The sequence below is a fragment of the Armigeres subalbatus genome, chromosome 3 (genome assembly GCF_024139115.2).
Source record: "Armigeres subalbatus isolate Guangzhou_Male chromosome 3, GZ_Asu_2, whole genome shotgun sequence".
Classification (NCBI taxonomy): domain Eukaryota; kingdom Metazoa; phylum Arthropoda; class Insecta; order Diptera; family Culicidae; genus Armigeres; species Armigeres subalbatus.
The window spans coordinates 21,623,798-21,649,730 of NC_085141.1; the positions used below are offsets into that span (position 1 = coordinate 21,623,798).

Here is a 25,933-nt window from a genome sequence, read left to right on the forward strand (position 1 = left end):
TGAATTTTTTTCAATTCTCCCCCTTGGGAAAGATGAATTCTACCTCAAAGAATGTAACGAGACTTCCAACTTTACAGAGGAATCATCACTTTTATCATAGAAACCAATTATTGATCCTACAATAGAAAATAGTAGTAGAAAGAAGAAAAACTGATAACAGAGACTTTACCGAGAGTTAAATCATGACTGGAATGTGTGACTTCATCTTAGTCACAGAAAATGGAAAAGTTAATGCTAAATATTTGCAAAGTATTTGGTCGTCGCATATTGAGCTGCGAAACTGAAGAGCGCAATTTTAGCACATTAATACCCTGAGCTTCCAGGTCATTGATCAAACATTAAACATCGATAATTTCCCATGAATGGACAGTGACAGTTGCTAGTTAATGAGTCTACTTAAAATACCGATCCCGGCGAACGTTCCATCAAAATTTTGTTGCCAGAAAAATTTACTCTCCGTAAAGATTTATAAATTTTCCTCATAGAATCACTCGAAATTAACGAAAATTGCCATACACGGATCAAAGTTTTCCGATACTTGACCTAAAAAAAATATTTGATTTTTGTCTTTCTTGTACAATTAGTGTACGTGAAGGCCATATGCTCGCTCTAAAAACAAACTTTTTATGATATGGAAATGCTAATATCGTCTTCCAAACTCAGACGCACATGTGCATGATAGAATTCGAGGCGAAAGTGTAGATTTGATAGTTCCGTTAGGATATGAAGGCATGAAGTATGTTTTTGTAGAAGTCGATCTAAAAGCGAGCGAAGGGCAATATTTGTGATGGTATAAATCTCACGACCTTCCTTCTGCCAAGCTCCCGTAGGGAAGAGTGTCAGAGTGAAATATGATGTCTCTCCACTGGCAAACTTTTTATATAAGGATCGGAGACCCATCCAGTTTTCCGCGAGCGGTAATGGCCGCCAGCTTGCCTGCGGGTCAGTCTCTGATTTGACATTTCTGGAGGTCAACTGCACCCACCATTCGAGCATTTTGATCAATGAGGTATATAATAAGGCTCGAATTCACTGAATCAGCACCTTCTTATATGCAACATTGGTCAGAATGCTCGGAGCGGTGGGTGCAGTTGACCTCCAGAAACGTCAAATCAGAGACTGACTCGCAGGCAAGCTGGCGGCCATTACCGCTCGCGGAAACCTGGATATAGTTTTATATACCAATCGACTCAGTTCGACGTATGAAGGTGATGTGTGTATGTGTATGTGTGCTCAAACTAAGTCTCGCCCACTTTGCATGCACTTCTCAACGAACAATTTATGCTGCATGAGCTAGTTTTTGGCTGTAGAAGACTATTTTTGGTTGAATAAGCGCTCAATCACCTTCTAATATTGTCGCGCTTATTGCGAGAAGATAGAAAAATTCGAACGAGGGTCCGACGGTCGACCTTCGGAAAGCTGTTCCGCAAACGTCAAATCACATGATGCACGGAAAATAATGTTGGTTGATTTTTTCGGTGTGAATGTTGATTATTGAAATCAAAGGGAATATGTAACTTTAAACGAGTGTTACATGCCGCTATATATTTTAAATAAGCTTTATGGTATTTTTAAGGCATTTCGGAACGTATTGATGCGATTTTGAAACAATTTAGACTTCTCGAATATTCTTGATATCAAGGAATATCAACACTTTTCGCACAGTGCATGTCATTTGAAGTTTCCGACACTCAGTCTTCTTCTTCTTCTTTGCTTCGCAAAATTAGAAGTTTTCTCTGTTCTCGCAATATCTTTTCCTAGAATACCGCGGCGGTTTTACGCTAGCAGGCTCGACTGCGAAGGTAAACGTCAAGCCGCCGTGTTAAAAGATATGCAGAATTTTCCCGCTCAAAGCTAAACCACGTGCTTTTCGCCAAATGACAGCAGTGTTCGATTGTATTAGTGAGAGGCAACCGGAGTCACTGAGTACATGGAGGGTGTTTATTATGGCAAGTGCATACGGTGGGTAAGATTTTCGTTGACTCTGTCGTGTTTAGTGACCGTTGTGATTACCTGAGAAGCAACCAGCAGGAAGCCGCAGTATAGACCTGTGCAGGAGTTCATCAAATTCACTCACTCGATGGATTTTGACATTTGAGCGGGTCGTCTTCTCGAACAAAAGTTCATTTTGCGTTCATTATGCGACCCGCTCAAACGTCATAATTTCGGGGGGGGTTCATTTTGCGTTAGTCTATTCTATTTTATTTCGAGATGCATAATATTTATTGGGTTAGATGCCCGCCAGAGCAAACCAACGCCGTGAAACAAGCACTAGTTCTTGAAGCCACCGTTTGTTGGTGTGGCGCTAGTGCTGTTCTTGAAGTTTAAAGCTCCGTTCATATTGTACCGTACATTTCGCGCAGGTATTTAATTATGTATCGCAAATCGATCGTGAAAATTTAAATTTCAATAACTTAAGTTACATTGTTCTGTTCGAGGTTCTGTTTTCGTCATTAATTCAACATTTTACTTGCGGTAATAGCGATAATAGCTGCCACAATATAATTATCATCAAAATCAGCAGAAATTATCACCGAAAAAACCAATAAATTAATTTCGATAGCCGCCACAATTTAACATGTTCTGGTTAGGTGCAATCTATTTGACGTTTTTTTTTTTTTTTTTTTACATGGGAGAATGCATTTACACACTAACCCAGTACACGTGCATTGTAGTTGCCAAACTACCACACGGAAGTGTACTGGAGTGTCGGACTCGACCATACCGGTAATACCGACTAAACTCCCTTGGGCTCCACCATCGTTTCCCCCAGGAACTACCCACCCCCATGAAACGGCTGTCATCCACAAACAACTCGCCTGAAGCCGAAAACATGATGCTGCAACATGGTGCTGGATGTAAACATTGCCGGTTAAGCAATAAACACACGAAGTCAGTATGTCGAAATCGGATGCGTAAGCGGCATGTGTTGCATTGTTAAATTATATTCAACGAGATGTATTGCATTGTTGCGTGATTCTCGGCGTGATTAATTGGCGCTTTGATGTTGCATGAAGAAGAAGAAGAAGCAGAAAGATGATATTTAAAAAAATCGCACGGGAAAACATACAAAGATATCTCTGAAATTCTAGAGGCAATCTAATTAAAAACGGTAAACAGTACGGGGTTGAACTTTCACTCTGGAAAAAATCTATACTAAATAGAATAAAAGTCATTCTAAAACGCTATTTGCCTGGTTGACTACATCTTCGTTTATATGCAGGCTATACTTTATTAGTATAACTTTCAGCTTGCTCTCACGGATTTACCGGAAACGTGATGGAACGATCTGAAAATCATGCCGTCATCGCCTTCTAGAATCAAAGCACAATAAACAATATTTTCTTTCAATCTAATTTTTGAAAGCTTACCTTCAACTTGCGACTTTTTGTATTCCCTCTCCAATAATGATTCCATATTATTTGATCACTTCGCGGACTATCGTTAATTCACTGGTTCAGTAAAGAGTGCCGAATCATATCCGGTAATCGCCAATCGCACTGAAACTGCAGTTACGGGATACGGGACCGACAATGACCGACTTGTTAGCAGCACCAGAAAAAAATGGACTTCAGCAAATTTTACAGGATAACCAATGCGTCAGCAAATTAATGTGGCACAATTCAGGAATAGATTAAATTATAATCTTGAATAGTTTCCTTTTTAAACTACGCCTAGTATAAACTTCGGAAATATAAGAAAAGATTTGTTTTTACACTACTATAGGTTTGTTCTATCTCTGAGTGTTTCTTATACTGTGTTCTAAGTATGATATCACAGAGTAAAAATTGAAATTGAAATATTGTGTTTATTGTGCAGTAGAAAACAAGTCTAACCCCGTACTGCTTACCGTTTTTAATTAAATTGCTTCTAGAATTTTAAAGAAGAGTTTCAAAAATGTCTTCGTATGTTTTCCCGTGCGAATATTTTTGATTATCATCTTTCTGCTTTTTCTTCTTCATGCAACATCAAAGCGCCAATCGCAAATTCTCTCGCGGCAGTATGAACGGAGCTTAAAATAGGAAAGGCAACACTAGCGCCACCCAATCGGTAGACGGCTTCAAGAACTACATCTCATTTCAGGGGGGTGGAACTACCTCGCAGTACTACTTCTGGGGGGATGGCAGTACTAAGCGGACTCGCTCATTATCGCTCACACAGGCACTCGTCCCATGCGAGACTGACTTGGGTGCTCGCACACCATTCACTCCATTTGAGTCTTACTTGGATGCTCTCCCGGGCGCTCCGCTGCCATGCCTCGAGGTGTGAATAGCGGTAACTGCCTGGGCCTACAGATATTACGCTACGACAATCCTGCCTCAGCACGAGCAGATCAATCACACCACTGCCGAAGCAGACCACACGCTACCCTGCCGAAGCAGGGACACTCCCCATGCACCACATGTGCACAACTGTAGGTGTGTGGGTACAACCCACTGCTACCCTGCCGCCGAAGCAGCTTCTCCAAAGACCATTCGCTCCATGTGACCCTTTTTCGGGTGCTCACTCTAACACTCCACTGCCATGCCTCGAGGTGTCGATAGGTCCCTCAACTCCTACCTCAGCATGTGCAGTCCATACTCAGACTTCTGCTGCGCTTCGAGGTGACAATAGCGGTGACGCGCTATGACACTCCTGCCTCAGCACAAACAGATCACTCACTCCCTGCCGAAGCAGCTCACGCGCTACCCTACCGAAGTAGGGACACTCCCCATGCCAATTGGCACTCCCTGGGCTTGTGCTTTTGAAGCGGCACACAGTCGCTTTGATAGAGTCTGATTACGGGCACTTGTGGTTTTTTGGGAGGGATTTTAGCAGAGCCCACTGCTAAATCCCACCACGCCCTAGGCAGTTCTCCCTGACTCGCAGACAGCTGGGGAGGGGTCGTCAAGCCCTTGGACATGGTCCCTGCTGCCCCCATCTATTTGACGTTTGTCTTGTGTCGTTTGTCATCGCAGTGATCATCATCATCCTCATGAATTTATCATTATTGGCGAATAAAGGTTGCATGAAGATGAAGAAGTCTAAGGATAATATTTGAAAAAAAAATGCACGAGGAAACATACGGGAAGTTTTTAAAAACTCTTTTCAAAAATTTAAGGAGCAATTTAATTAAAAACGGTTAGCAGTACGGGGCTGGACTTTCCTTCTACTGCATAATAAACGCAATTTTTCGATTTCAAATTTTATTTTGTGATATCACACTTGATACGCAGTATGAGAAAAGTCCAACCCCGTACTGCTTTCCGTTTTAAATTTGCAATTGCAAATTGCAAATTTGAATCGCTGCAATCTTCTTTTTTTATATATATCTTTATTATAGAGGTTTGCAGCCCTAGGCTGGCTCACCTCTTATGCAATCTCCTCATTGAAGCATGTCAATCGAAAGATAAAACTTTGCTTTAACTCAAATGACCTGTGCAAATTGAAAATTCATTTTTGAACTGCCTAAAAGGGGGGTGTCCAAAATGTGTACATTTGGGGGTCCAAAATATGTTGCACTTTCCAAAACAAAGAATATTTTCATTTCAGATTGTTAAAAATCTCAGCGATTTATAAACATCCGATGCCCATTTCAAACTTTCTTTTCATAAATAAGACTTACATCTATGAAATTATGTGATTTTAGCTTGTATCATACGTCTCATTTGAAAGATATAAGCGGATATTGGGTAGCACTTTTTCTAGTGGTTCAAAATGCAACATTTACCCTAAACTTGAAAGCGCCAGTTCGAAGATTTAAAAAATACCCAGTCTTAAAAAAGGCTGGTGCACCTCCCAAAACCATTAAAACGTAAATCTATCAAAAGTAATCTTGCTCTGCAAGCAGGGTTATTCGATAATTATTGAACTGCCTCTATGAGATGTGAGACAGCACATCTACTTTTCAGTTGACGAACTCAATTCATCTATTTGATCTTGACGCATTAGCTCTTTGGTTACAAACTTCTCACTATAATGTGGGCGTCGAAACTAAGTTAAATTAATCTACTTAGTCATTGTACGTGCCATCGACAGGTGTTTTATGAAACACTATTGGAACCTTTTTTCTTTATATTTGATCTGATCCAACTGGAAGTGGATGTCGCATTGTAGATAAAATTATGCTTTAAACTGGACCATTTGTGTGTTGACATAATAATAGCTTTTTTGAAGCATAATGGACTTAGCGTAAAAGTCAGGAGAATAAAAATAATAACTATCGAGCTGCCAATGATCATGCACCGGAAAAAAGTTTTTTTAGTTACTGCTCATGTCGCAAATGTGTAACATTTGAATTTTTGTCGATTATTAGTTAATCCTAAGATTCCTAAAAACCTAACCTAAAAATAAAATCAGATTAGTAGTGATTCAAATTGTTCAGCTGCATTTAATTTTTAATATGAATATGCAACATGCATTCTTCCAGCAGCTGCCTCAGATTAATTTAAGTTCAGATTCACTGTTGCACAGCTTTGTTCTATTTTCTGCATATTGAATCAAATTTTGTATGTTTTGGCGATTGAACGCGTTATTTTAACTACGGAATTTAGATCAATGCACTTTGCAATTACGCCGCATTTCTATGCAGCAAAATAAATAATTATTTTATTTATTTAAACAAAATTCAAACATGAACTGAAAACTGCTGGAGATACCAGCGTTTTTTTTTATTTTGCTTCAGATTCCAACGAGAATAGTGTTCTTAAATTTGGAGGAAAAATAAATCACTGCTGATCAATCAGTTAATTGGTTTGCAGTCTTATTTTTTCTACTTGCTAAAATTTGTTTTTTTAACAGAACGATGCATTAGAAATTAAAGGCCCACTCTTTATCACAATGCCAAATATTTGTCAAATTCCTTTAGATATCTATCAAACCGTTAAGATATCGACATGGGTATCAGGCAGACTTGACAAATTTGTTATTAATAATAATTTGGTATTTGTTATTGTGACAAATACAGTGCTGATAACTTTTGCGCTATAACGAAACATGTGTATCTGAAATTAACGAATCAGCTATAGAGATATTATTGCAATACATTTATGAAACATATTTTAGATGGTGCGCTTAAAAAAACTGTTTCTTTTCTTTATTTTATTCGAATTAAATCTCTCCTCGAGCGATATTGTCGCATGCGTCACTGTGTTCCGTGCTTAAAGCCACTGCTTGACAGCTAGCACCAAGTTTAGCACCAAGTTTTCGGCTTCAATCAAATTGTATGCAGATGACAGCCGTTTCAGGGGGCTGGAGCAAACGCGACGCGACTCACGTAAAAGAATAACAATTATTATTAATGAACTGTCAAATTGCACTGTCACATCGCACAGTCGCATTTAAGGCTACCCCAGACCTAAGCGATTTCATCGCCGCGACGGCGACAACTGGTCGCCGCGATTCTATCGTTGGGTCGCTGCAGGCAATGTTTGATTCACGCTTCCATACCAACGGCGACAGAATCGCTGTCGCCAAGCGATAGAATCGCGTCGCGACTGTCGCGTCGCGTGTGTTTGGGGGAACCTTTATCACCCTGACACGGTGCCCCGGTAGACCGTTATTATAAAATAAAAATGTCCATCAAAATCAAGTACAGGGCTCGATTCCTGTGGTAATTCTGCACCTCTGGACCAATTTTTAGGAGGAATCTCGAGAAATCTTGATTTGAAGTTTTTAATTAAGAAATTTCAAAAGAATCTATATTTTAATTCAATAATATCCCCAAAACACCTTCAAAGTCGTCCAAAAAGTGGTCCAAGTTGTTTTCAACCAGTTTGCATTTGTTGCCTTTATTACAATTATAAATTTTTACAACTGATTAAGCTCACCAAACTGACTTAGATATGTTTTTTGTATGGCTTGAAGCCGTCTATCTTCAAGAATGCTACCTCTCGTTCAGAACCATTCATGAATTCACGTGCAGGCTGCAGATTCTTTGTTGAATGCCATTCAGATTAAAGTTTGTATATTTTTCATTGGGTTCACAAATGTATTCGAGCATCAGAAGTAAAGATTGCAGTATGGAAAAAATTGATAAAAAAAAACCAACAGCTTAAATATTTGTTTAAAGTAGTGAAGTTGTTTAGCATTTTATAACAGGTTGGATCTTCGTCAGATGATGTAACAATTGAATTGACGGAGCTTTATCATATTCTGAGATTTCCCCGCAAAAGGATCATCGGACTGGTAATGACTCCAAAGATGGGGGTAAGGAAAAGCTACGATTTTCAAGAGTGAGCTCGGCATATAGAATGAGATCTCGAGAACCAAGGAAAACATCAGGAAAAATGCACAAGAGAAAGAAAAAAATTTACAAGCTTTGTGCATATTCTTTTGGGTTTTCGGCTACGACGAAGATAAAATATTCAATTTTTGAACTTTTAAAAACACTTTAATACAGAAACAAAAAGAACCTTTGCTTATCTCCGTCACTACACATCTAGTTCGCAATTGTTAATACGATTTTAAAGTTGCTTGAGAAGCGCCATGTTGAGTAAATTTATGGGTGAACCTAGTACAGATGAGGCATCAACAAATTGCATAGAGTTCACTGAAATCCCGATCTTTCGGATTACGGCATTACGCTGTTTAAACATTATCAATTTTCTAATTAATATTTCAATCAGCAGTTTCTGAATGATTTCAAAAAAGTGTACGCAAGATACAGCTCTTTGAAACTCGAGCATGGTTTTGAGGAAGCAATTGATGGCTTTGCTAGCAGCTGGAAAAAGCCGCAGCTTCCATTCACGTCAAAGTACCATATCTTGAATTATCATGTTTCTGAGTTCTGTAGAGGTACCGGAATAGGTTTTGGCTTACATATCAAACATGCTTTTTCTAGTCCGTTGATAAGAGCTTTGACGAGATTTGGCAGCAAAGATCGGTTAATAAGTGATGTGATCGAGTATAACAGTTTCTTACTACTATTATTCTGCACGAACTCTGGTCTTACTTCTTTCCATTATGAACATAAACACTAAATTAAAATTATTTTTAATTTTAATTCTATTAAACATTGAGAGCAACACTTATACTAAACTCGAGCAAGTTAGCCATACAAAAACATTCTGAGGTCAGTTTGGTAAGATAAGTCAGTTGTAAATATTTATGGTTCTAATAACCACAACGCGTGCTTAGGGCCATCTTTGGCGTTGTGCAAGAGAATGGTGTGTGACGGCGAAGTTTAAAACAAGAGCTCGCCCAGCTCTACGGCGAACCCAGTACCCAGAAGGTAGCTAAAGCTGGAAGGGTACGATGGGCAGGGCATATTTCAAGAATGCCGGACAGTAACCCGGCAAAGCTGGTGGTTACTTCCGACTGGCAGGTTCGAGAAGAATTGAAGGACATCTATCTAGGTGGATTAATCAGGGTTTTTGGTGATATTTTTGGATTCTTATATGGATTCTTTTGAAATTTCTTAACTAAAAACTTCAAATCAAGATTTCTCGAGATTCCTCCTAGGGATTTTTTTTTTAAATTGGTCCAGAGGTGCAGAATTACCACAGGAATCGAGCCCTGTACTTGGTTTTGATGGACATTTTTATTTTATAATAACGGTCTACCGGGGCACCGTGCCTGACCCTTAACCGATTTGCTTGCAGCAAGTTACATTTGACGAGGTATCATTTTTCATTGCTTCCTAATTAGACGGATCGGACTCCGATTGTACTTGTACCTTTGACAGATACGTATTTCGACCTCAACAGTAAGGCTGTCTTCAGTGTCTCGTACGTTAAGTCAAGTACGAGACACTGAAGATGGACTTACTGTTGTCGTCTTATGACAAGAAAAGACATTCCACTAAAAGCTTTAAATAATTTTCCTATCAGATCGGACTACCAAAGGCAATGATAAAAATACAATTTTTATAATGTACGGTTAATGCACCACTACAGCTAGCAGGAAGCTGTTTTTTTAAAGAATTCTATTTTAATGTAGAACAATCCTTGCAAAAAATAATCCTCATAATAAATATTTTCTTGCCAACTTCAATGTACATTTTCGATTGAAAAATAACTTTAAAAAATGGAAGAGAAAAATGTGTAAATTTTCATTAACAAATATAAAAAACTATTGAAACGAGTGTTATTCAGTTTATGTTCCTATCTTGATTTCCTAGTTTAAATTTCCAAATTCTCTATGGAAAATTTTCTTGTTTTTATGGCGCGTTTTCATTTCAGTCTTCTAATTATTGATGCGTAAATGACGAGTTCGCGGAAGGCCAATTTAACTTTATGCCGTCGAAATTTACGAACATTTCCTGCTAGCGTTTCTGAAGTGTAATGATATTTTATTTTGAGCTCGTCACGAAGTTTCCCCCGCCAAGGACATGAAAAAGAAAATATTGACAGCTTCCCAACAGCAAACGGCTCAGTTGCTCATTCAGCGATTCCCACTTCTATTTCGTCCCACCCACACGCTCCCGTCATCGACAGAACGGAAAAGCTTACGAAAGATTGCAGTCTTTCTTCTTACCTCGTCCACAGATGCCGTGTCGGGGATGGCGGGCCCACACTCGGACCGACTCACCGGACGAGACAATAAGGACGAGCTGGTGGCGTACGATGGCACGGACCGGAACAAGCTGAAGCTCAATCAGTTCGGCTTGGCCAACGGGTTCCCGGCCAAGAACGGCGGCACGATGGCGGGTGAGTTTGCATCCGGGCATCGGGTTTTGTGTGGTGCATCGAATGGCTTCCGCTCGGAATTAATATGGCATGCTTGTTGATTCTGCGGGGTAAAATTAGATTCAGGATTCCAGAGAATCTGTTTCGATTACTGAGAACGTCAACTGAAATTGCTTCGTGATGAAAATAATTATGTTGTCGTCTGGTTGCGAGCCATTATCATGGGGATGGGAAGATAGTTTGTTGATGGGAATATGATGTCTGCTGAAATGTGATATTGTATCACTTCTTGTCGCGTCAAGGTCGTTTTGGACAAAGCTTCAGTTACCATGCATGTTGAAGGTTCGCCTGGGCAACTAATCTTTGTTGCGAAGACCATTTTGTTATTGCTAAAATGTGAGAAAGATCATTTGTGGTGATTGTTACAGGTGTTTTTTTTTAGATTGATTGATTTCCACGGTTGGGTTCATGAATATCAATATTTTCAAGACAGTAATACCACATCAGTCTGTTTTACTTAGCTTTTATAACGATTTGGCGAACTATTGGTTATTTCATGTGATCTGTCTTAATCCATTTGATTCATCATTGGTTTCCTTTTGTTCTTCTCCGTTAAAAACAGTGAATTTAGCTTTGTCGCATAGAACGAATAGGTGAAAGGATTCGGGCACCGGAAAAATACGATGCGCGAAACAGTTTAATTGAGTTTGCTGACAGTTCATTTGTTTGCTTTTTTAAAGAAAAATGCCACAAGAGACGCGCAAATACACTCTGAAGATATTACACTCTAATACTTCTCCTTAATTTATGCTTTCAAGCCGATCGCCAAACGGAGACGCTGAAATGGCCCCGGCGTCTATTCCTTGGTGAAAATGTCTACCTCCTGCGTCTCTGATGAAATGTACTTCAACAAGATTATTCTGTTTTGAATCAAGTCCTTGACCACGGCATACAAAAAACAAGGCAGACTCATCACGTATGTAAACATTCAGTTTGAATGTAATCATGTGACGTCACTGCTATCTTCGCACAAGCTGGACCGAGACGATGCTCTACGGTCGCAGCATGCTTACTTTTGTACTCCAACATGTGGCGATAAAATATGCGTCACATTCGAAGTGTCATTTTTCTAACGAGCCTACCTTGTTTTCTGTATACCGTGTTCTTGACGAAGTTATGCTTAACATCGATGTGTTTCAGCCTACTCGGATCCCTTGGTTCCTCCATCGCTTTCATTGCAGATTGATTGTCGTCTTCGAAGTATGGAACCGGTGCTTTAATCTGGAAGCCCAAATGCTTCAGAAGCCGTATGATCCACATTCCTTCACAAGTCGCTTCTCGAAGCACCACCATCTCAGCCTCAGTGGATGACAGTGACACGGTGCGCTGTTTCATTGTCACCCATGTTGTAGTGAAGCCGAACACCTTACACAGGTATCCCAAGACGGATCGCCGATCGACTACGTCGTTCCCCCAGTCGGCATTGCAAAACGTCACCAGCAAAGGTACACCGTCATTGCCTTTGTATTTTAATATCCATCGTACCCCCGGACTGGAGCACACGTATCATAAATGTCCAATGACAAGTCAGGACGGGTGGTCACCTTCACGTACATCAGGCAGCCTATCAAATCTCTTTAGGGCTGTGACGTATGCTGGAATCCCTCTCCTTTCTGCAGTCGAAGGGGATTCTCCATTGGAACGGAACTCAGTGTACAATCCACAGAACACTCCCTTTGGTGTTCCTTTCGATTTCCACTCCGGAATCTGTCATTTTGAACTCCTTCGACAGTGATTTCTTCACGGCGACAATCTCGTTCCGTTCGTGCCCAATCACCAGAACGTCATCGACGTAAAGGTTTAAGAAAACCTTCTTCCGTCTATCACCACTACATGTAGACACTGGTCAGAGTTCGAATCCAAGCTTCGTTATAAATCGGTGGATCCAATCGTTCCACGCCTTCGAGGCTTGCTTGAGGCTATAGAGCATGGCCATGTTCGAACCCCTCCGGCTGTGCAATAAAACTATTTTTGTTCAGGTCTCCGTTGAGGAACGCTAGTACATCAATGTGATGGATTAGCATTCACCTCTGATTGGCCAACGCATGCATCATCCTCAACGTGTCTACCTTCGCAACTGGCAAGTAGGTCTCAGTGTAGTACAAACCAAATCGCTCAACAACATGCTGCGAATATTCACCTACCTCGGGCAGTCACCTAGTCGACGCCGCTCCAGTTGATGGGGGTGCGTCCCATGCCACTCCTTCTGCTTCAACGATGCGGTCATCTCTTCGATGTCGCAATTCAGCTGATAGTCCTCCAGCGCCAGATGCTGGGCACCGGTCAGCACCGGTCAGCTTCACACACAGCGCGATAGATTTCGTGGCGGTTCTGGTTCTCCACGAAGTATCTCCACAACTGCTGAATCTGCGAAACAAATAGTGCTTGTGTATCGACGACACCTCTTCATTCTACTGTACGTGGTAGGGGCAATTCTGAATGGTGCATGTAATGCTTGATGAACGCCACTCGTACTGCTCGTTCTAACGCCTTTAAGTCAGTCTTGGTCCACTTCACCATCGCCTTCACTTTTGTTTATCGCCTTCACTTTTGTTATGATATTGATTTTACCCTAAATTGATTATTTTGAATTTACCTTGTATACCTATATAAATGAATAAATCTGGCATCATTGCCTGTCCTTGGATGTACCTGAACTATCAAAACATGGTGTAAGAAGTGGTGCATCTTTTTTCGGTATTTTCACGTGTAACGGTCGAAATTTAATCGGAAAAAGTTGCTATTCGGAAGCGGCTTTAGTGGCGGAATCGATTAATACCGGAATCTCGGAGTTGCGAGTTCTCGCTGGTTAGGAAGCACCAGGAGGAAAAATCGGCATCAGCACGAGGAAACCCGTATCGGAGAACAAAAGACATAGTGAACGCATTGGTGGCAGTGTCGTGGTGGGTACTGGAAGAGGATAATCCACTAACACCAGCACACCAGCTTGTCAGCAGTACACGTAGCACAAATTCCAGCAGCAAACATGAGCATATTAGGGGTGCGTCCGCTGAATCCCTTGAATGTTTCACGATTTTCGGCAATCTTGGGATATTTACGTTCTTGCGGCAGAAATCGAAAACAAACCCGACATAGTGAAAGTGGCCTTGTTGAAAAACTTTTTGGGGTTGGACGCGGTGAAAGTGCTCAATACATTGCTTCCAGAGGCACAACAAGCAACGCCGGCGGCAATTCTCGTTGCGCTTGAAGGTTATTGCCTACCGCAAACAAATGAGACGTACGAGCGATTTGTTTTCAACTCAGCAAAGCAGGGTGACAAAGAGGATATAAACCAGTTTGTAAGTAGATTGCGAAAACTGGCTGAGACGTGCAATTTTGCAAACTTGCGAGATTCGTTGATAAGGGATCGGATTGTGATCGGGATCCAGTCAGACGAGGCGAGAAAAGTGCTTTTTAAAACGCGAAATCTAACGTTGCCCGATGCAATCGACGTGTGCCGCTCGCAAAAGTTGGTCGAGAATCGTATGGCTGCAATTTGTGTGAAGGAAGAATCGAGTGAGACTGAACCAAACTCCGAAATTATTGCGAAAGTGAGAGCGGAGTATTCGCGCAGTGATAAATGGCCATGCAGGTACTGTGGACGTAAAGACCATAAAGTCGGTGACCGCGACAGTTGTCCGGCGAAAAACGCGAAGTGTCGGATCTGTGGAAAACTGAACCATTTCGCGAAAGTGTGCCGTTCGAGGAGGAATGAAGAAGAAGAGAATGGCCAGAGGGTGGTTCGTTCCAGACAAACCCGTACGGCAAGAGTGAGGACGATAGATGATCAGGGCGAAAGTAGTGAGGATTCCGAGTATATTGCGATTGTAGTGAATGTGAACGTGATAGAGAAAAAGATCACCACGGAAGTGAAATTTGCGTATGAAAAAGCCGATCCTAAGGCAATTAAGTGTCAGGTAGACACAGGCGCATCCTGCAATGTGATTTCGCGGCATCAGCTTCATAAATTGGTGGGCAGAGCAGTCGACTTGGAAGCCAGTGTAACCAAACTCAAAGGTTTTGGAGGAAATATGATTCCGTCGATTGGGGTCGTAGTGCTCCGACACCAAAGCAGTGGAAAAAAGTTTAAAGTGGCGTTTCAGGTGGTCGAACTTCCAAAGGGAGTGTTGCAGATGCCACTCTTAGGCTTCAAAACATGCGTAGCTCTGGGGATTATTAGTGTGCACGACGTACACACGTGTGAACGAGGTTTAGGAGAAGGAAAGTGCGAGAAGAACATTGAAGCGGAAGAAATTGTGAAGAGGTATGGAGATGTGTTCAATGGGGATGGAAAGCTGGGAGGAAAAGTGGACATAAAAATGAGTGATGATTTGCCGAAGCACCAAGAACCGAGAAGAGTTCCTGTACTGTTGAGAGAAAAACTAAAGTGCGAACTAAATGATCTGGAAGGAAGAGGAATTATAGAAAAAGTGGACCAACCAACTGAATGGACAAGCAACATACACAGAAAAAAATAATGAAAAATAAACAGCGCGTAAAACGTAACATGCAGAGATTTACGCTATTCTACGCTGAAATGGTCCTCTTCCTAACAAGATTGCTTACAAGTTGTATGCAATATTGATGATTCACGTCAAAAATTGTATACATTTGGGGTATTTTCCGTGTGGAATTACGCTAATAATGGCGTTCCATTTATGTGCATGATTTTTAGCGTAAATTTCAGTGGATTTTTTTATCTGCGTAGTGATTGTAGTGAGGAAAGAAAAAGTGCGAATTTGTCTTGATCCGGTGGAACTAAATCAAGCGATCGAACGGCCGAGATTCCAGATGACGACGCTAGAAGAGATCTTGCCTGATCTGCACGACGTAAAGGTGTTCTCGACTTTCGATGTCCGCAACGGTTTCTGGCACGTCGAATTGAATGACCGAAGTAGCAAGCTGACGGCGTTCTGGACTCTGTTTGGCCGATACGTCTGGAAGAGGCTGCCGTTCGGACCATCCTGCTCGCCGGAAATTTTTCAGCAAAAGCTATGCCAAGCACTCCACAGATTGGAAGGAATTGAAATTCTTGCAGATGATATACTGTGCGTCGGCAGAGGAAAGACCGAACAGGAAGCGATGGTGAATCACAACCAGTGTTTAATCGCTCTGCTAGAACGCTGCAAGTAGACGGGAATAAAACTGAACCGGACGAAGATGCGGTTGAACCGATCCGAAGTCCAGTTCTTCGGTCACGTGCTCTCGAAGGATGGTTTGAAACCAGATCCAGGTAAGACTAGCGCGATAGGTAAAATGCCCCAACCTAGCAACGCAGCGGAGCTGCAAGGATTTTTGGGCCTTGCAAACTACATGTCGAAGTTTATTCCGAAACTTTCGGAGATGAGCGTGGAACTCCGAGATGCATTGGCGGAAGATGCGTAGTCTTGGGGAAAACGTCGCAGGGAAACGTTAGTGGCTTTAAAAAACCAAATTGCGCAGATAACATCTCTCAAATATTACAACCCTAGGATCCAGACAACGATCCAATGTGACGCAAGCAGCTACGCTGTAGGAGCTGTCCTCATGCAGCAGGGACAACCGATACTGTTCGCCTCACGCATGCTGACGAAAACTGAGCAAAATTATGCGCAGATAGAAAAAGAAACTCTGGCAATTTTGTTCGCATGCAAAAGGTTTGATCAGTATATTTTTGGAAGTCAGCACGTGATCGTAGAGACCGACCATCAGCCATTATTGGCAATCTTCAAGAAGCCGATAGCGTCAGCACCGAAGCGAATCCAAAGGATGGCTTTGAGTCTCCAACGGTATAACCTGGATGTGAAATTTGTGAAGGGAAGTAAGTTGATTCTGGCCGATACTCTCTCTAGGAACGTGCACATGGAGCAATCAGCGGATGACGAAGAAATGGACTACTACACTACAGTCATCAGGGCGAACAGGGTACACTTCGAAAAGCGCGAACGGTGGTGTACTGGCCCAACATGAACGACCACATCCGGAAATACGTCAAGAAGTGTGAGGCGTGTAACAAATTCAAACCTTGTCAAGCCAATGAGCCAATGCAGAGTATATGAGTACCGTCTTTTCCCTGACATAGTGTCGATGGACCTGGCAGAAATTTCGATAGCGGCGAAGAAGTACATTCTGTTGATCACCGTCGATCACTTCTCGAATTTTTTCGACGTCGACGTAATCACCAATCAAACGACGAAGTCGCTGATTGATTGTTTGAAGCGCAATTTTAGCCGTTTCGGAATTCCCCGCCTAGTGATCACGGATTCGGCTAAACAGTTCACTAGCGAAGAGTGGATGAAATTCATGAGGGAGTACGGCATCCTGCATTCAAACAGTACTCCATACCACCACGAAGCAAACGGGAAGGCGGAATCAGCGGTCAAGATTGGAAAGAACGTGATAAAGAAGGCTCTAGAAGAAGGAAAGGATATATGGCTAGCATTGCTGGAATGGCGTAACACTCCGCAGTCCGACGGGTACTCTCCAACGCAGAAGCTTATGGGCAGGAAAACCAGAGGGATTTTTCCAGTTCCGCAACACCAACTGCAAATAATGCCGGTGGATTCAAATCGAGTAAGAGATGCTATAGAAACAAGAAAGGTGAAGTCTAAGTTCCATCACGACCGTGAAGTGCAGGAGCTGCCTAAACTTCAACTAGGACAGGAAGTGTACGTACAGCTGAAACCAGAGAGTACTACGGAATGGACCAGAGGCAGGGTAGCTGAAGTTCTTAACGATCGGGATTACCGAGTGCAAGTAGGAGAAACGACGTATCGTAGAAACAGAAAATATCTGCGGGATGCGAACACGTCTGCATTCGGTGGATACCAGAACACTGCAGAATCGCACAACAACAATGAAGATCGCCAGGACGAAACATCCGTAGACAGCTTCCTCAGTGCGGCCAGTCGAAGAGATCAACAGGTACAAACACCAGGAGCCAATAAGTCGTCTTCAATCAAGTTCGAACCATCAGGAGAAGGCCACAGCACTCCTTTCGGGCATATAAGTGCTGAACAGTATCCGTCATCAGAGGCCGATCAACATCGCTCATCAACAGTGCGCCCAGATACCCCCGGTCGTCCGAAGCGCACTACCCGACGTCCGCTGTGGCAGGGCGATTACGAGTTGGAGGTCTAAGCAGTATGGTGAGAGCTATCTTGAAGCAAAGGAAGGTGTTATGATATTGATTTTACCCTAAATTGATTATTTTGAATTTACCTTGTTACCTGTATAAATGAATAAATCTGGCATCATTGCCTGTCCTTGGATGTACCTGAACTATCAAAACAACTTTGTTACCGTCGGAAAGAAGCTTTTTAAAATACCGTTGACCCGATGCAATTCTTGATCATCGTGTGGCGAATTCCCTTCGGTTGCAGTAAACCTAGGAACTTGTACGTTTCGCCTTAAACAATGTTTCGAAACTCCCCCTGTTCGTTGACGCGGAAACTGTAGGCATCCACCAGGTGACCCCGGTGAAGATGTATGGATGGACATTTATCGATACCAAAATCCATCCGGGTGACGTTGCTGAATACCGTTACAAGCCGCAGAAAAATGGTACAGGCCAGCTTCTCCACAGATTCCGCAAACAGCTTAAAATCGTCCATAAAGAAGGTGTGGGTAATGTTTGTACTCCTTTCCCCACTCTTCAAATGATAGCCCTGGTTGTGTTGGTTGAGTGCTCTGCTAAGAGGATTCATGGCACAGCAAAACCATAGAGGACTAAAGGTACACCTTAGAATATGCCCCTCCTGATGCTGAGAGTCCTGGATCGTAACGCCTTTTCTCCATCGGTAATGTGTAGGGATGTGCTCCACATCTCCATAGGGTGCTGCATTAGCCTGATGACGTTACCGTCTATCTTATACAAGTGCAGTACCTCCCACAGATTGGACCAATTGGACTGCGTGACTTCTCCTATCTCCGGAAGGGCTTCGCCGAAGTCAGCTTTGTTGTTTAGGATGTAGGACTGTTGTAGGACTCCTTTTTGTTGATGTTGATCATTTGGTTTTGCTCCTTCCTCATCGAACATGCTCCATAACGACACACTCTTTTAGCAAGAACATTCAACCGCTGTACATGGGTTTCACCTCGGTAAGACCACAGAGCTCTGTGGGTTACACAAATTCAACAACATTAGCTTAGTTGATCGATTCCCCTGCTTGTACTGTGCTAATCGACCTATCTTTGACCACAATGTGGCAATGCGGGTCTCTAGACGTCGCATTCACGCGGGTTTTTGTACTTTGGGGCGCGCGTCTATCATTCTCATCTTCTGATCGAGCTGGGGTGCATAGCAAGGGAACCTCTCATTGAGCATCTCCAGCATCGCCGTTCTGCAGGACATATCCGTCTCCATCGTGATGCAAACTTAGTAGCAACGGATCATCCCTTGTCCACATGATCCGTAGCCGTCGGCGGGCCGCTAACGTGAGTGGTCGACATCGATCAACCACAGCAACATCAGCAGGTGCAGCGTTGCCTCTTATGCTGCCGTTTCTGTTTTGCCTTGGAACTAGAAGGCAACTGTAGCACCTCTCCTTCCTCTAGCCGCTAGCCGCTTGCTCTGTTCCCGGCCCAGGACCAGCTCCAGTAGGGGTTCCCTCCTTGGGCAATCGCTTGGTTGGTTGGTTGGTCGCATAAGTCGCGTGGTGCAGTGGGATCATGATTTGCCACATAAATCATGGGTAGCGCCGGGGGAGTTCATCAAGAGGTCGAAATGTTCGAAAGGCTGTGTTTAGTCAGCAGGAGTCCTGGAGGAGCATCGAAACAATCAGGAGCTGGTCAACAGAGGGTGCTATGCAAACGTCGGGTGGGCAACAGGTTGAATCAGGAGGATTTATTCGGTGAGGTTTTCTTGTTTTCCAACACATACTCTCCGCCGAGAGATATTGACCCCGAACTTTGCAGTCATTTCCGCTCCGTACTGTTTAAAATATCCGGCTACTTCACCCTTTGACCGAAGCAGAAATACGATGATGAATTGCGTTTAATCATCGATGAATGTTGTTAAATAGCTGTCACCGTCCCAACCGGTTGGAGCAGACTCCAACAGTTCTATCGCCTTTCAAATCTTCTCCGAAAAATGATGCAATACTACTCACTTTTTTGCGCGAAGATGTTCAACACGTAGACCTTGTCATTCTGGCCACAACCACCGAGTTTTGAAGAATCTCCACCTTGCATCCTTCGAACATTAGCTTTATTCCAGTTGATTCGATCTTGCTTATGGAGAGCAGGTTGCATCCCGCCTCATCTGTCACCATCGCTAAAACGACGTCATAGCCAATCACCGACACAACTGGAAAGTATTGCGAGAAAAGAGAAAATTTTAATTTTGCGGAGCAAAGAAGAAGCAGACTGAGTGTCGGAAACTTCAAAATGGCATGCACTGTACGAAAAGTGTTGATATTTCTTGATATCAAGAAGATTCGAGAAATCTAAAATGTTTCAGAATCACATAAATATATGACAAAAAGCCTTTTAAGTACCATAAAACTTGTTTAAAAAATATAGCGGCATGTAACACTCGTTTAAAGTTGCATATTCTCGTTGATTTTAATAATCAACATCCACACCGAAAAAATAAACCAAAAATTTTTACCGTGCAACAAGTGATTCGACGTTTGCGGAACAGCTTTCCGACAGTCGACCGTCGGACCCCGGTTCGAATTTTTTAATCTTCTCGCAATACTTCTAGCTTAACTTTTCAAAAGGTCCAAAGTAACATTTTTTTCATGATTTAATTTGAGTATTGCAATCAACAGATTAACATGAAATATGTTGATTGCATTATTCAGATTAAATCATGAAAAAAATGTTACTTAGGACCTTTTGAAAAGTTAGGCGAGACTTTGCCGTTACACATTCGCCACTCTTCGCCACGACAATATTCATGGGCTGCGTTAGTGGCTCAAACTTTGAGACTTTCTTCTTTCGTTAATGGTTCCGTTCAGCCCCTCCAGAAAAAACCGCCTGGTCATTCTTCGCTTTTCGCTTGGCCTCCTCGTCGAGGAGCTGGCAAGTCACCAAGTCCATTGTCAGCTGCTCCTTCGGCTCCTAGATCGATGTGACCACAGCATCGTACTGCGTGCCGCGGGACAACATCAAACGACAGACTATGTCGATGTCATCGATATGCTTCCTGCGCTCCTGTACATCCGTATCATCCGATCGCAATTTATGAAGTGATCCTGCAGCGGCCCGGAAGTGTATTTCACCTCATGCAGCTGGCGGTTCAAGTGTATTCTTTTCGTTACGCTCTTCCGCTCGAAAATTGTCACCTGCCCGTCCCACATATGCTTGGGTGTATCGTATTTCCCTTGCAGGTGCTTGAGCTGATCGTCGTGATTCCAAGGATCGATAATCGACTTACAATGCTTTCCCTTCTTCTGCCGCTTCTCGGGTGCTTACAATTCGATCGATTCACCCGTACCGGATCCGATTCACTCGTACTGGACCCGGAATTTAAGGGATTCGGACACCGGAAAAATACGATTATCGTTGAAAGTGAACGCAAAACAGTTTTGTAATTGATATTGCTGACAGTTCGTTCGTTTTCTTTTGAAAAAAAAAAATGATGGATTGTTCGAAAATTTGTATGCCCAACATTTTTTGGCATTTTCACAACAATTTAACAAATCATTGATCACCCCTCTCCTTGAACGTACATGTGTAATGTATATTTTGGTTTCGAACACTATTTTTTATAAGGCTTGCTGACGTTTAATCACTTTTCTATTGCACAAGCACAGAAACAAATATGAATCCTATTTTAATCCTAAAAGACTGCGTAGCCGTTTTAAGTAGAAATAATTTCCCCTGTCATAAGACGAGTTTGAACAATCCCATTGAATTCCACCACTTAATTGTATCCTGACAGATACGTATTTCGACCTCAACAGTAAGGCCGTCTTCAGTGTCTTGTACTTGACTCGACTTGGTCGAGTCGAGTCGAGTCAAGTACAAGACACTGAAGACGGCCTTACTGTTGAGGTCGAAATACGTATCTGTCAGGATACAATTAAGTGGTGGAATTCAATGGGATTGTTCAAACTCGTCTTATGACAGGTGAAAACATTCCACTAAAAAGCTCAAAATAATTTTCTTATCAGATATAATTTGTAATAAATAGGGGAACTGTTCCGATCTCCATCTCACTGTAGGAGAAGAGGCCCCAAAACGCCCCCCCGAGGCAAAACGCCTTCTGTGGTTTCCCTCATATTAATCGTCATTAAGATGGCCGTAACAAAACTAGATCTAAAATTATGTAGGTTAGGCGAAAAAAGTTTCAAAATAGTGTATGGGAAGGTCGGAAAAACCGAAAATTTCCACATTTTGACGAAACATCTAAACATCTAACATTTTGGCGAGGCAAAATGCCCTAGTGGCTCTAACCTACAATGTACTTGCGTCTCCACTCTATCCATACCAGAATGCTGATTCGCGGACGCGTGGTGATTTGTTCCCTAGGAGCTGCCAGCTAAAAGGCGTTTTGCCTCATGAGTTTTCCGGCAACAAAATAACACAACTTTTTTGAAATGTGAATATTATCAATATGATTGAGATTTTTGTCAATTTTTGAATGGCATCAGCCAGCTATCTTGTTGAACTGATGCATAATGTAAAAATACCCATGAATAGCGTTACAAATAAGACAATAAAGCAGTGTTTGCTTAGCTAGGGCATATTGCCCCCCCTTCCCCTACATATATCCATCTCATCGCTAAACAAAGAAATACGGCACCAAATTCGTCGCTTCTTTTCGTCAACATGCGTGCTCACTGCTGAAAAAAATCACAAAAATAATAAACAAACCAAATTCCTTTCCATTGCTTTGTTTTTGATGGGATGGAAATAGGAGCTATGAGATGAAGTGGCGAACCGTTCCCCTATAAAAATTTTGTAGAACAACGACTTTTGAAAAAAAAAACAGTGTTTTGCGCTTGAAAATCACTTTAACATGGTCACAACCAAAATGGTGCGAGTCGCATTGTTTACAAGACTTTTAAAGCACACCAAAAGCTTTCATTTAGAGGTTGTTGCGATGATTTTCGGCGTTTATATCTTTAGTTAGATTTTCTTTGAAACTTTAAAATAGCCCAAAAACACTGAATCGACTTGAACCACCTTAAAAATTCATTCAAATTTGCTTAAAATTTGTCTGAAGGCTTATTTTAACATAAGAATTGTGATTCTGGGCTGACCGGCTGAATTTTTGATACTCTTTGAAAACATGAAGAGGTCAGCATTTCAGGTAAATGATTAAAAACTATGCGTATTAAATGGTCCTTCTCAGAAAAGGCTTCAATCGACTTCCAAATTATTCTTGATCCTGATTTCTCAATCAGTTTCTGTCGCGTCTTTTACACTTGAAAGCTTTTCGGAACTGAAACCTAATAATGGCTGGCCCTGACGTATATCGATTCCAGGTAAAACTTTATGAGAATGAGACTTGATGCTGATTGGTTTCCGATTCCTGGGAAAAAGGCACTAATTGGCATCAGTTATACATATGTTAGCCAATTGGTCTTAGTTTGTTCTTCATTTCCTACGATATGGGAACTCAATCATCTTCCCGGTCCAGTGTTGATCCGAATACATACTCACCCTACCTACATGATGCAGTAAACTTTTGCTTGATCTCATTTTCTCGTTTTCCTTTCTGTCGATTAAGTAAACTTCAACGCTGACCGATTGAATATTCATCCAACTGGAAAAAAAATTAGCCTTCCTTGAAGGGTCACGTTTATTTTACCATCTCAAACTTGAAGATACAACCATCACAGAACGCACTTTACCCATAGAATCAGCCGTACATATTCAATTCTTGAAGCACCCAGCGCTGTATTGATTCATGACATTTGCTCTTTTCTTCCTGTTCTGTTTGTGTTCTCTTCCGAAAAGGTGGTGCTGCCGGCACATCCGTTGCCACAACGAGATTCGGATACTGCACCACAACTGTGGGCGGGCGGAACGTGACCGAGGTGAGTGCCGCTCGGATGTGGGCGTTCTACTAGGAATTTTACTAATTTTGTTACAATTTGTGAATAAGTCCAATGTGGGCTTCATGTGCGTTTCAGTGCGAGAGCTTTTAATTCGATTGGGTTTCTATCTTAATTTGAAACGAATTGGAGTCGAACGTGGGATAGAGTTTAATTGGATTTGCATTTGGTTTTATCTATGGTCTAATATCTATTTATGTAAATTTTTTGAATTTTTGATTCCATCATTTAAAGCCTATAGGATTGCTCCAAAGCCGGCTCGGAGACCCATAGTGTTTTATACAAATCGACTCAGTTCGACGAATTGAAGTGATGTCCGTATGTGTGTATGTATGTGTGTATGTATGTGTGTGTATGTGTACAATAATATGAAACATACTTTACTTAGCATTATTTGATAGCAACAAGTTGCAATCGACGTGGAATGCAGTCTGGTTGTTTCGTATTGAAAATTGGCCCTATCGTCGATTACATTTTAGGGTTATTCACAAAACATTGTTTTTGCCGATGGTCTGCATCTCGATATTTTCCCTATCTCCGTAAGTCGGTACCTTCCTTACTTGATATTATTTACTTTTCCAATGCATTTTCACCTCGCTAACTGAATGTTGTCAGGAACGGTTCTCGTGCACTGTATACACGTTGTCGGACTATTTGTCCGAATGCCGTTTGGCAGAATAGTTAAAAATTACTTAAATTACTAAAAATTGTGAGTAGGAAAAAGTGAGCAGTGAGAAGTGAGAAGTGAAAAGTACATAGTGAGAAATGATAAATTCGAACTGATAAGTGGAAAGTGAGAAGTGACAAGTTATTAGAAGGAATATGAGAAATAAGAAGTAAAAAGTAAGAAATGTAAAGTGAGAATTGAAAAGTGAAGTGCTAAGTGAGCTTTCTTCTTTCTTATTCCCTCTTCCGTCTGCTCCCTTCCTTTTCTGTTTCCTCTACCTTTTGCATCATTTCTCCTTATTATCTTTATTATTCAATATTATTGATAAAGTTTTGACAATTGGTATTTTTTTATTTCAAAACTTTGTCTTGTACATAATATGTATGGCGATCAGTAAATTGAAGCCAATTTAGTCCTGCCGTTCACAACCAGCACATGAAGGACTGCAGAACAAAAATCCAACAGAATAAAACGTCGAATGAACACATTTTGAACATCTTCTACTCGATCGAAACAAAATAATTTTACGAATATGGTTCTGAACTAAAATCTAGAGTCTGAAGGTTCTGAAGTCACCATTTGAAGGCATGAAGTCTTTTTTTTTTCAAAAAAGTCAGTTGCTCGTGCAACAACGATGATTGTAAGCCTCCTTCTACGCTTCTCAAAAGCCCCCTTGCAAGCAGCTCGGAAACCTCCTTTCAAGAGACCTCCTTTCAAACGGCTCGAAACACTCCTTTTCAGAGACTCGGACGCCTTTTTTGAAGTGGCTAGGACCCCTTCTTTCAAGAGGCTTGGAATCCTCCTTTTAAGAGGCTTGGAAGCTTCATTTCAAGAAGCTCGAATCTCTCCTTTCAAGAGGCCCGGAAGCCTCCTTTCAAGCGGCCGAGAAGCTTCCTTTCAAGAGGCCCGGAAGCCTCCTTTCAAGAGGCCCGGAAACCTCCTTTCGAGAGGCCCGGAAGCCTTTCAAGTGGCTCGAAACTCTCATTCCAAGAGGCCCGGAAGCCTCCTTTCAAGAAGCTCGGAAGCCTACTTTCAAGAAGCCCGGAAGCCTCCTTTCAAGAGGCCCGGAAGCCTCCTTTCAAGAGGCCCGGAAGCCTCCTTTCAAGAGGCCCGGAAGCCTCCTTTCAAGAGGCCCGGAAGCCTCCTTTCAAGAGGCCCGGAAGCCTCCTTTCAAGAGGCCCGGAAGCCTCCTTTCAAGAGGCCCGGAAGCCTCCTTTCAAGAGGCCCGGAAGCCTCCTTTCAAGAGGCCCGGAAGCCTCCTTTCAAGAGGCCCGGAAGCCTCCTTTCAAGAGGCCCGGAAGCCTCCTTTCAAGAGGCCCGGAAGCCTCCTTTCAAGAGGCCCGGAAGCCTCCTTTCAAGAGGCCCGGAAGCCTCCTTTCAAGAGGCCCGGAAGCCTCCTTTCAAGAGGCCCGGAAGCCTCCTTTCAAGAGGCCCGGAAGCCTCCTTTCAAGAGGCTCGGAAGCCTCCTCTCAAGAGCGCCGGAAGCCTCCTTTCAAGGGGTCCGGAAGCCTCCTTTCCAGAGGCCCGGAAGCCTCCTTTCAAGAGGCCCGGAAGCCTCCTTTCAAGAGGCCCGGAAGCCTCCTTTCAAGAGGCCCGGAAGCCTCCTTTCA

General features: G+C 42.3%; 2 protein-coding genes across 3 annotated transcripts in view; both read left to right on the forward strand.

Moving 5' to 3' along the window:
* LOC134225478 (rab3 GTPase-activating protein non-catalytic subunit-like) overlaps positions 1-25,933 on the forward strand; it is a 221,309-nt gene that overhangs the window by 101,981 nt on the left and 93,395 nt on the right. The gene's annotated exons all lie outside the window — the stretch shown is intronic.
* Positions 1-25,933, forward strand: part of LOC134227564 (adipokinetic hormone/corazonin-related peptide receptor variant I-like) — an 85,691-nt gene that overhangs the window by 51,336 nt on the left and 8,422 nt on the right. Inside the window, exons 5-6 of the mRNA XM_062709151.1 lie at positions 10,467-10,628; positions 23,559-23,638. Coding sequence (XP_062565135.1) covers positions 10,467-10,628; positions 23,559-23,638 — 242 coding nt within the window. The remainder of the gene's footprint in view (positions 1-10,466; positions 10,629-23,558; positions 23,639-25,933) is intronic.